This window comes from Falco rusticolus, chromosome 2, assembly GCF_015220075.1.
Source record: "Falco rusticolus isolate bFalRus1 chromosome 2, bFalRus1.pri, whole genome shotgun sequence".
Classification (NCBI taxonomy): Eukaryota; Metazoa; Chordata; class Aves; order Falconiformes; family Falconidae; genus Falco; species Falco rusticolus.
Genome location: NC_051188.1, coordinates 76,754,357 through 76,767,202, shown reverse-complemented (window position 1 = coordinate 76,767,202; position 12,846 = coordinate 76,754,357). Strand labels below are relative to the sequence as shown.

General features: G+C 37.1%; 1 protein-coding gene across 1 annotated transcript in view; it reads right to left on the bottom strand.

The window, feature by feature from the left end:
* The window catches only part of SIM2 (SIM bHLH transcription factor 2), a 58,994-nt gene that overhangs the window by 33,908 nt on the left and 12,240 nt on the right, over nucleotides 1-12,846 (bottom strand). Inside the window, exons 3-4 of the mRNA XM_037376498.1 lie at nucleotides 12,736-12,825; nucleotides 6,275-6,383 (exon numbers count right to left, since the gene is read on the bottom strand). Coding sequence (XP_037232395.1) covers nucleotides 6,275-6,383; nucleotides 12,736-12,825 — 199 coding nt within the window. The remainder of the gene's footprint in view (nucleotides 1-6,274; nucleotides 6,384-12,735; nucleotides 12,826-12,846) is intronic.

The window sequence follows — 12,846 nt, the reverse complement described above, 5'->3', positions numbered from 1 at the left end:
CTGATTCCAAATGCACACATGGAAGAGAAACACACAATGCTGAATCCCTCTCAGCATTGCTTAATTGCTTGTCTCAGTTATCCTGCAGTGCAAATATCTCTTATTTCATGTGCTTGCTTGCTTGCTTGTATTCAGCTGCAATGATGACAGATGGACTGACTAGTCATATCCAGCCTGCACTACCCTGATATTTCATACACAAATTTTCTTCTTTATTCTTAGAGATATGGTTCAGGAGGTACAGCGTTTTCCAAAAACATCCAGATGGTTTAGTAAGTGCTACTATCCTGCTACAAGCCTACCACTCTATGCTGCTAACAGAAAAATTTCTGCAAAAATGGTTAGTACAGACACACTTGACAGCAACATAATTTGAGGGCTTAAGGTCCCAACTTATTGTAGTATGTGCATCCCAGCTTGTGTCAGTATGTTGTTTCATCTAAAGAGCATGCGAGGGGAAGCTGGATGTAGTCAATAATCCTGGTGCAATCCTCAACATTCGGTCCCTGAAAGCCAACCACTATTTCAAACACATTCAAAATGCTTATCACCTCTGGACAAAGCACTTTGTAACAGTCACTTCACAAACCTTTGCCAGCATTTTGCCTCCCACCATATGCTGAGCTGTAGCAGCTCAGACTTACTAGCCTGACAGACATTTAGTTTTACACTATGTGTGAAGTGTGGAAAGGGGTCAGCTCCTCACATGCCTCCATGAAGTTCTGGAGCTATTGTTGGCTAGGCAGAATTTTGCATGGCACCACAACCACGACCTACTAGGTCTCCTGCAATAAGCAGGGGAGATACGCAGCATGCACTGAGTGTCTACAGTGAGCTGTAAACATAATCTTGCAGTCTTCCAAGATTCAGAAACTAATGTTACCTCCTCATACCCACGTGTTGGAGCCTAGCCACCCTGCTGGATGACTACTTTCTGCCCCAGCAGGAGAATCTCATCCAGTGGACCAAGTTTGTTAGTTCCACTGCTTGAAGAAACAGAAAAGAAAAACTTTCAGAACTGGAAGTCCTCAAGGAAAGACAGCATGCATCAAACCCACTTTTCTACATCCTAAGAAATTAGCTGCTCAGCCCTACACCATGAAACAATTCCTATGTTCCTGTTAGTGAACTGTTGCATGTCTTAGGATAGAGGCCCAGGAATCCCACTATCAGCCTATGCAAAAAATACAGGTGGTATAGGCAGTGCAAAACTGAGGTGTAAGGCTTCACAGTACAAAACCAAGCCAGAACACACTGAAATGCTGCAGACCAGAAACATTTTAAGCAATATTTGGAAAGTTATGAAAGGCTAATAAAGTTACCTGAGATCTGAGCACAACCCAGTACACATCATTTGGAAAAGATACCAAATCATTCTCTTTTTTTTTTTTTTTTCCTTTTTCTTTTCCTACTAACTCATCCCAGTTGAATATAATGGATTAAATTTATTACAACTGGTGCAAAGTTGGCCTAAAGACTCATGTGCGGTGATTTGCTGAGGCATACCCTACCTTTAATATATATGTGAGAGAAATTATTCTTTTTCCCCACCCCAGCTACCCTCAGAAAGAGAGTCCAGCTGTTGGTTTCTTTCATAGCAAGGGATCAGTACATATTGTTTTACATTTTCAATGCCGGTCATGCAACTAAAAAGGCAGCTTAAAGACTTTATAAGTTAAAGCTGAAATTCTCCAAAGCCTCCACAGATCACGGGGCTTATGGCTTTCATGGAGTCATAGCTTGTAGACCTTAAAGGACAAAAAGGAGCATTAGATCACAGATGTAACCTGTACATTGCAGTTCATTAAACTTCAGTCAGGTACTCTTGCACTGAGCTCAGTAACTTCTGTTTGCCTAAAGCGTATCTTCTATAAAGGCATACAGCCTTGATCTGAAGACATCAAAAGAGGAAGAAACCACTGCTTTCCTCAGTACTTTGTTCCTGTGATTAATCAGACTCCTAGTTATAAATGTATGCATTATTCTAATTTAAGCTTTTGTGGTTTCAGTTCACAGATATTAGTCCTTGATATGTTTTTTCTTCTAAAACAGTCCTTTAGTTCCCAGTATTTTCTTCCCTTGGAAGTATGCACGCACAGTAATCAAGTCACTTCCCAATCTTCCTTTTGATAAACCAAACAGATGGTGTTTTTTCATCTCTCATTATAAGCCTTTCCAGTCCTTCAATCATGTTTGTGGGTCTCTTCTATACTTTCTCCAAACTGCCATATTTTTTTTAAGTGGACAACAGAATTACACAGAAAAATCCACTGTCCATTTCACTAATACTGTAAAAATAATACAGTATTATTTTCATCCTTAATTCATCCTTGCTATTCCTGTTTACTATTCCCCTGCTTATATACACAAGGATTTTCCATTACTCCATTTTGCCACAGCTTCACAACAGGAGCTCACACCAAGCTGTTTTCTTTTATGACCTTTAAATGCTTCTCAGAATTGCTGCCTTCCAGTTTCTTGCCCTAAAAGCTTTCTTTGCCATAGCTTGCTATAGCACCACATTGGACTTATCTGAAGAGTGATGACACAACACAAGAGCTACTTCACCAACATCCATTTTCCCAAATTTTATTACATTTAAGATTGCTATGAAGTCCCAGCTACTGGAAGCATGTGATTATTCAATAATTTTTCACTGTCTTTATAAAAACAAAGTATCTACCCTCCTATATTTGAAGATGGGCACATCTTGTTGTACCTGAAACATTAGGAAGTCCAGGGCAAACTTAAAAAATTTAGAAGTTATAATTGAAAAAGGCTTTTGCCTGTTAAATTGATATATTATTTTTGAGTACCAGGCTGAGTTATATGAAGAAAAACAATGTGACAGTAAGCACAATATAAAGAAATACACACTATATCAGCTTTTATGCAGTGAGCAATAGTTTGCATTTCCCTGAGAAATAGAACGCATGCAAATAAAACTTCTAGAGCTCAACAGCTGCAAGGCTTCCACCTTTCTCATGTTGTCTGGTCTTTCAGAAAAGCTTCTAAGGAATTGATGAAGCACTGGACGTACAAGGGAAGGTTTGAAGAGGATAATGAGGGACAATGAGGAAGATTAAAAGCAAATGAAGAAATAAATAAAGGGATAGCATAAAATTTTACTAAGACTGTAAAACTGAAGGTCAAAAGTAATCTGTACTCTGGGTTATTCAACACCACCAACAGAATGCCACAAAGTATAGATACGTGTGTTCACATTTGTGATTTTATTTCTATCATAATGGATCTTATCCAGCTACAGCTGCTGAAATAGCAACTGAACTAGAAATGTATATACGTATCTGAGAATTAGCTGAAGAACACATCTTGAGCAAGTAAAGTTACATGAGCCAAGCTGTAAATTTGTGTTATAAACCTCTGTGTCTGAGGTGCAATATTGATTTTACTCCTGAGTAATACGACAGATTGGAGAGATCTATAAATTACTAAAGTTATAAAAGGAATTATTTTATTTGACCCTGTGACTTGATGTTTCAGACATGTTTTAAAAAAGAGATAAAATCAAACTGAAATGACAAAAAATGCTCTTTAGAAAGTCTGATTTCCTTTTTATTAGAAAATAAAGCCACTTTCGCCCAACCTCCCTCTGTTCTAAATTATTTGTAGAACTCCATGTTTCATTTAAATGTTCAAAATATCTACTAAGGTACAGACAGAACTTTCTTCATTCCTGTCGTTTATTAAGTAGGTTTCAGGGCTTCACTGAAGAAAAATAGAAAATCTGCTTTGATTTCTGTAGCCTAGGTAGTTTCAGGTTATACCTCAAGATACATATGTACAATGTATACACTGCAGAAAAGAGAACTACTGGCACAGGGCAGACAAATATAAATAAATATTTGGTCACTCTGTTCATTTTAAAAAGATTTAGCCATGGATTCTGGATATTTCAATACACCCAGTCCACATGTTTTATGGAGAAGAGACACACAGAAGTAAGATTTGCATTAAATAATCCCTATACAAACCAGAACACAGCTTAACTCCTTTATTTATCTTCTCCAAGTCTAGGAATCCAAATAAGGTGCTGTTGTTTTGAGGTTTTTACCAACTTCCTCTGCCACACAAAATTTTACACAAAACAAAACGTGTAAATGGATCACATTTCAGAGTAAATTTTCCTTTACCTTTGCGCTATTGAGAAATCAGAGCTTGATACTAATAACAAATAGCATCTATGTAGAATGAGGTAAAGAAAGCTACAGAGAATGAGGAATGTATCTGGGGCTAATTATACCATCAGCAGAATTTCAGACTGAAACAGCACAACTGAATTTAAAAGTTTCAATTGTGTGCAAAGTCTTTTGAGACACAACCAGAACAGAATTATACTTCACAGCGACTAGAATTTGTTAAGGAAATAAAGAATTTGACCATAAGTAGAAAAAATGAGAGACCTGATTGTTTCAGAAAACAAATGCTAACAGACATGATAAGCATCCAGAGATATCCAAACATAAGCAAGAAACAGGCAGCACCTATTTCTGAACAAAAAACCAAAACCCAAAAACCTTCTGGAACTGCAGTACTAGTGTGCTGTCTCACTGCTTCTAGTAAAACAGAGCCATTTCACTGAACAGAGAACAGGAAGAGCTGCAGGCTTATTTGCATTTGACGTAATTCCAATCAGTTGCTCATGACTTTAAATCTGTAAAAAAATCTCCAGCTAACAAATTTTAAAAAAAGAAAGGTAACAAAAACAGATTATTGCCACTGGCAAAACAGTGGGTATAAAAATGTCTTACTACCAATTCTGGATACCAGCAGAACTGCATGATAAGTCATGCATTTCAACCAGAAGTGTCCCCTCTCCTGTCAATAATTTAGGAAAAAATAAAAAATTTGTTTTAAAAAATGTCAACATTAAAAAAAAAACCAAACTGACAAAGGAATGAACAAACTGTGAAGTAGTCAAGTAACAACTAGAAGGAGAAGAGTCCAAGAAAAATAAGTTTGTTTTTTAAGACACCAAAGGGTATGCAAAACAACCTGTTTAGGGAGGCAGAGGAGAGAAGGAGACTAAGATAATTCTTCCATTTACACCACTCAGACCAGTACATATGCTTCCAGGCACATTAAACTTCCCTGCATGCAGGGGGTACATGGTTATGCACTGATGGAATCACAGCAGTCAGAACTGCGGTGAGATCACCAACTACAGAAAATCCATTGGCACCAGAACTGTGAAAAAAATGCCTGATCCTAAACAGAGTTGTAGTTCAAATCCAAAGCTTCTCATGCTTTTAGGAGCTGTCCTTTAAGAAGGCCAGTAAAAACTAGCAGAATGTGAGCTCCAGCTGATTAAGTAGTTATGAAATATATGTGGAAGTACATTGTACACGATGGAGCCAGGTTATTTCTGGTGTTTTAAAGTTAAAAGAATTGCTCCTGAGGAAACGAAAGCTACTGAGGATTATAGTGCGAAGATGAGCATATCTTTGTTAGTGATATAGTAGTTACAACACTGAAGTAACAACTTAATACACAAAGGGTTATGTTAATATTTATGTGTGGTGGCTAAGCACAGCCAGGGTGGACAGTCTGATCCAGGCGTTCACATAATCAATGAGAGTTCTGCTGTCTTCCCTGACACTCCATCCAGCTTAACATCATGCTGTATGGGTACGCGTGGGTGAATCATCTGCAGCACCTGAACAGGATGTGTGGAGAGGCTTGGTGAATCAGTGATCCAGTATCAAGGCAAGCGGACATTACTTTCCTGGAGAGATCACTTTTTAATGAGATTTTCTAAATCTAGGTCATTTACAAAACCCATTTTTGCTCTTCCTGTAGTGGAGGGCATTAGGTCTAGCTTTTTGTCAAAGCTTCGAATTCAACAGTTGTTTTTAAAGCATTAAAAGTGTCCTCCTATTTCCCAATTGCCTAATGTATTTTTTTTTCCCACTAAGACCACACAGCCACAGCTGTGCACAACTAGACTATTGCAACATTCCTGCAATCTCAGGAGTGATGACAAAATAAAAGAAATCAAATGGCCACTGGGCAAAATCTATAAACACCTGTTCAAAACTGCGCGGACTCCATGGCATGAAAAGCATTATTTAATCTAAGATACCTTATTCCCTTTACTGCAACAAACCAAAATCATGCGTCACAGTTTCCTGTTCCTCCTCCATTCACATATGTAGCTTCGTATCAGATAAATACGAACTGGTCACATTTCAGCCTAGGATTGTAACTTATTTAAATTTTTCAGTGGTAGTTGGATCACAGTTCACACAAGTACCTTGTAAGAGGTGAGGATGAAGAGGCTGGTGAGCAGTAAGAACAGCTGTCATCTCATCATGATCAGAAGGATGTATGTACTCATAAATGCTATTACCAGTAAGCTCCACCTGTGAAGAGACATGTAAGACATGAAGCAGTGCAGATGGCTATGTTTTTTCCTATCCCAAAAATGCTCTTAAGTAACCTGCATACACTGCATCTGGGTAACTACACACCATTAAAACATAAGCTGAATGTATCAAAACTGTGTTCCAAATTATACTCATTAAACTGAATTAATTCCTTCTTCAGTAGTAACTAATATTAGAGGGGCTTTTATGGGAATTTCTGGTGATGATCTGGATACAGAGGAGCTGCTATTAGAGAAAGCTGGCAAATGAAGTAGTAAACTAACACAGCTGTAGAAATGTTAGATTGCCACAAAATGGGATAAAATCTCTGTGAACTATATTAATGTCTCTCAAGAAGACCGATATCCAGAAAAATAAGGTTTCTACAAGTTCCCAGAAACTATCACCTGCATTCAGCTGGCAGCTGGCCCTTCAGAGCCAAACCACTAGACTGACACAATTCCTTTGTGTCTTTTCAAAGATGATCCACCACACTCAATCCACAGTAGTGCAAAGGGCTCAGAACAGTAGCCAGTGAATTCAAAAGCAGACGTCCATAGATTTTCATGGGTGCTGGATTGAGCCTTCACTGCTTTAAGTAAACATGCACAGTAAAGACTAGATCTATCTTATAGTGTATTCCCTCTTCTAACCTGAACTTTGCTCACACAAGAATGTTTTTCTGTCTTTCTCACTGTTGTACCCATAATAACAGTTGCAAAAAAATGAATGGCGTGCACCGTATGTCCTTTTTGCTAACTCTATTTGCCACGTATAAAACTCACCAACAAAAGTCTCCAGATAGATGCAGTAATTGATTTAAGGAGTGAACCAATACTTTGAGCCTGTGTTTTAAATTAGTGTCAGGCTGTCCAATTGTTCAGTGTGGCCTGATGTGCCTTGGGCCCCCAAGATCAGAGACAGCTGAGAGGTGAAGTAATTTAACCTATTATTCTGAGCCAATCCTACTGATTTGCTGAGATGTGTGAGTTGCCTTTTCTTTCGAATAAATGAAGTTGTCTACCCCACAAAGCAATCTTTTTCCAAAAATGTTTCTCATCGTTCCATTTTCTGCATTATTCATGGAATGTCTCTTCTCAAGACTATGCAAACTAACTTTTTTTCCAGCCATCTATTCCCCACTGCTTCTTTCCAACAACCCCTCCCTGCAAAAACAAAAACACCAACACTGATTTGAAATTCTAACCAGAATAAAATTTCACTTAATAAGGGGAAAAGAAAGAAAGAAAGAAAGAAAGAAAGAAAGAAAGAAAGAAAGAAGGAAAGGAGAGATGGGGAGAGAGAAAAAGAAAGAAAAAAAGGCAGAGAGAAAGAGGTGAAGAAAGAGAGAGAAAGAAAGAAAAGAAAGGAAGAAAGAAAGAAAGAAAGAAAGAAGGAAGGAAGGAAAGGAGAGATGGGGAGAGAGAAAAAGAAAGAAAAAAAGGCAGAGAGAAAGAGGTGAAGAAAGAGAGAGAAAGAAAGAGAGGACAGGAGGTGGGGGGAGAGAGACGGGACAAGGCAAGGCAAGGAAAGAGAAAAGGAAGAAGAGAAAGGAGATTATCTATGTTGCTCCATTTTTGTAATTTTCTCTAAAAGTGCTCCTTAAGAAGCACTGGCTGTTCCTTTTCAGTATTGTAACAGGTGGGAACCTGTATAGTAACACACCATATTCAAGCTTTAGTGGCAGAGGAGGAAGGAGAACATACAATCTCACCATGAGTCATGCTTCTCAATGCTTCTGTTTGGTTTTAATTATATGGAGGAAAATGTATTGTAAATGTCCATAGCTATCTCTGTAAATACCGCAATCACCTACAGACACATAAAAATTATTTTTTAAAATTCTAATAATTCTTATGGTGATGGGCATTTTGTTGGCCTATATGCTTAATAAACCAGAACATGAAAAAAATTATCATTGCAAAAATGCATGGCTTTGGCCAGTTTTCAAACCAAAAGAAATATCATTTATGACCCTGTTCCTATTATTTTATCTTTGGCTAATAAAGATTTTGCTGAAGACTATGTTTTCCCTTTGAAATTAAAACAATTGTATCAGAGTATACAGCTTTCAATAAAAATCATTCATGGGAGGCTATGTGCCAACAATCTCTCCCTTCAATAAAAACACTTTCTTATAAAAACAATATCAACCAACCTGACTAGCAACATCAACTGTAGTAATCCAAAAGATCTTCTTGCCTCTTTGCTATTACCAAGTATAATCATAACCACATCAACATGCATCTACTCTCTTACAAAGTCTGAGTTGTGGGTATCTCTTGCTTTTGCAAAAGTCATAACTATTTCAAAAGGACTACTGACAGAAATACACATTTGTTCACAGGATTCACAGGGCTGGACCCAAGGTCATAGTTTTATCCAAACTGTAATTTGTATCCCAGGGCTCCTATCTAAAATTCAAAACTAAAATGCTTTGTCAAACTAATGACTACTTTTTCCCGTTATATACATAGGAATATTTTCTACTCTGATGTATGCATTTGCAACCCCCACAAAATCAGCAGGAGGTGAACATACAACACTGAAACCAAAATTGACTGTAAAAATGCAAGTGGAAACATAAAGCCATCAGCAAAGAGATGGGGGCTATGTAAGGGTCAAATAACCAAAATATGTGTACATAATTTTAGAACTGACCACAGTCTCCTGCTCTGCATAGTGCTTACAATGTAACACTGAAAACTTAAAAAAATAAATTATATGGTTCAATTCATAAACCTTCTAAGATCCCATGCCTCAGGCTTATTAAACCAGCTTCCTTGATGCAGTTTTTTAATATCTGTAAATACCTGCTTACTACCAAATATTGCTGTTTCCTACTAAGAGGTTTTTTATGTGTAACTCAGCTGCACATTTTTTTCCTGCCAAGAAAAGATTCATAATAAACACAGAGGACTAAGTAGATGGATTCTAGAGCAAATAATTACATATTTGGCCTTTCATATACTTATGTGATGAAAGTAAAATAAACTCTTGGAAAAGTTAGATGTTTGTGGTTAAATATTTCAAGACTTATCAAAAGTCAAAGATAAGCTTGGCTCCCTCATGGTCCCAGAAAATGGCTGGAATAAGCTCCAGACTTTCAAAATTTTTAAAAAATATATCTTTCACCATTGTTTCCTAAGAGGATTTTCCTCTCCATTCTGTGCCTTTGGACTCTGAGGGGGAAAAGTATTTGGGGAATTTGAACCTATTTGTTATCCATGGAAAAAAAGAGGCAAGGAATTGGCACTCTCAACTAGTACAAGTCAGTTCAACACTGGTCTGAGGCCAATTGAAATTATGGAAATTGAATGGAGAAGGGGGTCCTAACCATCAGTATTTACAGAATTTACTGTTACAGTTGAGAGCAAAGGCAGATCAAAATCCAAAGCCACAAATTAAGTAATAGTTCCACAAATGAAGACATAGCCTTTTCAGAAATATTGTTTCTGATTCTGTGGTGCTGCAGACAGTGAGGTAGTACTGAAAAACAATCCTTAATGTTGTTTTTAAATTTTAAACTAGCTTAACTACACCAGCCAGTGAAGGGTTATTCAGAAGCTCTAATTTCTTTCTGCTGAAGTTAAATTCAAGATCAACTAGAAGATAAGGGCTACTGTAGTAGGGCTCCAAGAATATACTGCAAAATATTTTTAAATGGATTTTTTATTTAGTTTAAATACATATTTTTAAACAAATTGCACTTTAACTGGAAATTGATGTGTAGACTAGTTAATTGTCAAATTATTTAATAAAAAGACCTTTCTATGCACACTCTAAAAGATTTTCTACAATCATCATCACTCTGGTCTCAGCTTGTATTGGCTGGAGCTCTATAAGAGCACTTGTTGGAAATATAGTGTGGGATTATGACTTGGTGAGGGAGACTCACAGAATTTGCTTCAACAGACCAATCTCATTCTTGTTGATGTCAGTGGCAAAACTCCCAGTTATTTCCAGAGAAGTAGGAACAAGAACTCATTTAGAGCCCTGGGAAGCTTACAGGAATATCCTACTGTTAATGTATTAATATCCTAGTACGTAGGAGTAGCCTGGTATTAATGTTAGTGGTACTTAAAGCAAAATTGACCCTTCAAAAATGGAACATTGAGACACAGAAAGAACAGATTAAATGATAAGACAGTGTGAGGAAAAAGAGGGGGGATCACTGCCTTGTTTAGCTGGGGTTTTGTATTTATAAATGAAAAACTCTGCTGTGAAATTGCTGAAACACTTACTGTTTTGAGAGTCTAAAATATGCCCTGAAATTTCACATCCCTCTGCTCTCTCCGATCTATAGCATTCTGGGGAGATACAGCCCATTCACTTACAAATCTCTGCTACAGTGAAACATTTGTGATTTTGCTTATTAAGCTGGCTTCAACAAGCAATATGACCCAATCCTCTAGTTTTCCTCGGCACCCCCTGCACTAAGGGTTTATAGATATTTACATGTGCAATGCACATGGAATTCAGTCTGTGCAGATGGCTGTAAGGGCATGCGGGCTAAATATGACTAAAACTTGTATGACGCTTTCAGTCCCCTCTCCTTGAATGTGGCAAAGTCTATTTAGTGCCCTACTGATCCCGTAGTTCTTTAATTTCACCAGATGAGTGGATAGTACTGAGATCTCCAGGATCTGGTGACTTGATATTCCTTAAGAAGAAAGAAAAGAAAGAAACAATTTCTGGACAAAACCTGCAAGATCAGTTAGCACTTACCAAACAGCAAGCAGCATGGGACAATAAGACTTTGCTTCAACAAGGACAGATGGCAACGCTCAGTGCTTTGGAATAATTGTACTGACTAAATGAATATATTTTAGCAGTCAGCAATGTGGTGGATCTTTTCAAAAAGTTAGAGCAAGAAAAACTTTTAATAAGGCTGTTGATTCAGAGTAGAAAATATGGCCATTCTCTAGGAAAGTTTATTCTAAAAAAAAAGCAATATTTAAAGTAATTTTAACATGCATTAAATGTTAGGAAACAACTAATACTATACTGTAACAGACTCAATTGAACAAACTGCTTGAACTGAGAATGTTCCCTGGACACATTTTTTGAAGTTGGCAGAAAAAAAGTATCCACACAGAATACTGATTCTCAAAATTACCTTTTCTAAAAGAGATTACAAAAACAGGGATTGTAGTTGCCTTTGGATTTAGAAGTGGTGTTTATGAGATTATATACTTGCTTTTTCTAGCTATTTAGAGTTCTATTTTTTTTCACAGCTGTTAATGTCACTATTATAAACACACATCCAAAGGACTTCACAGTTTTTCAATCAAAAGTATTAGTTAGTACCAAAGTTAAAGTACACATATAATCTCCCCAACTCAGCCCCTTCCTGTTTATGGCAATAGCCACAGGGCATATTCCCCAGACATTTTCAGAACATCCTGCTCCCTCTCACCTTCATCTCCTCCTTCTTCTTCCCTCTGCCATTAAGTCTTTATTTCCCTTTATTTAACTCCAAGTCGTGTTTGAGCTGCAACTGGTTCTAAAGAAACACTTCTGTTTCTTGCAAGTCTCATCCAGTGAAATTAATTAGGATTTTTTCTATTGGACTTTGGCAAGCTTTAGGTCAGGTGCTACCAATGAATTTGTGTAATACATTTACACACAAAGGTATGGAAACTTGCACTCTGCAATAAATTCAGGCTATTTGCCCTTGTGCCTGTCCCAAGAAGGCAAAAAATTAGAAATGTCCTTCTAAGAAAAAAACCAATAAAACCCCCTTATACTTCTTGTGCAGAAACAGTAGTAAACTGAGTTTTATGAGTTCTATCACAACCATATAAAACGCTTTACTGAAAAGACCACTGAGCTGGAAAAACTCAGGAAAAACTACCCTGAATTCCATGTGAACACTCATAAATCTGCCCCTTTTCTTTTTTTCCTAAAGCACATTTACCATAAAACTCATGTTCCACATCAGATTTCCTCTCTATTTCATAGTAAGTCTCAATATCTTACACAATCTAAAACATATAGACTTGAATTCTAAACTTTATTTCAGACATATAGCGTCACCACACAGGCAATAGGTTTGGGTTTCAAGGTCTGTATATATCTGCAATTTGCAATATCATATTATTTATTACCCTTCTTAAAGGTAATGAGGAGTAAAATACAATGAACAAGAAAAGATATAAAGACAGCCATGATGTGGTTGTAAGTAAAAGAAACTTGAATATTCAAGTAAGACCATTTCTCAGAGAACAAAGTTGAACCTTCAAATACCCCTAAAAAACGATTACATTATATACGTGGCAAGGTATCAGTGTTCGGTTCCAAATCTAGTGTCTGTATTTAACAGATGGACAGAATAAATCACTCATACCTGAGATAAGCCAAGATGTACAGATGCTGTTTCTGAGATGTACATTATTTTGCCATCTGATGCTACCACAAAAACAAAACCATCCAATGTCTGAAAAAGAAAAAATATGTA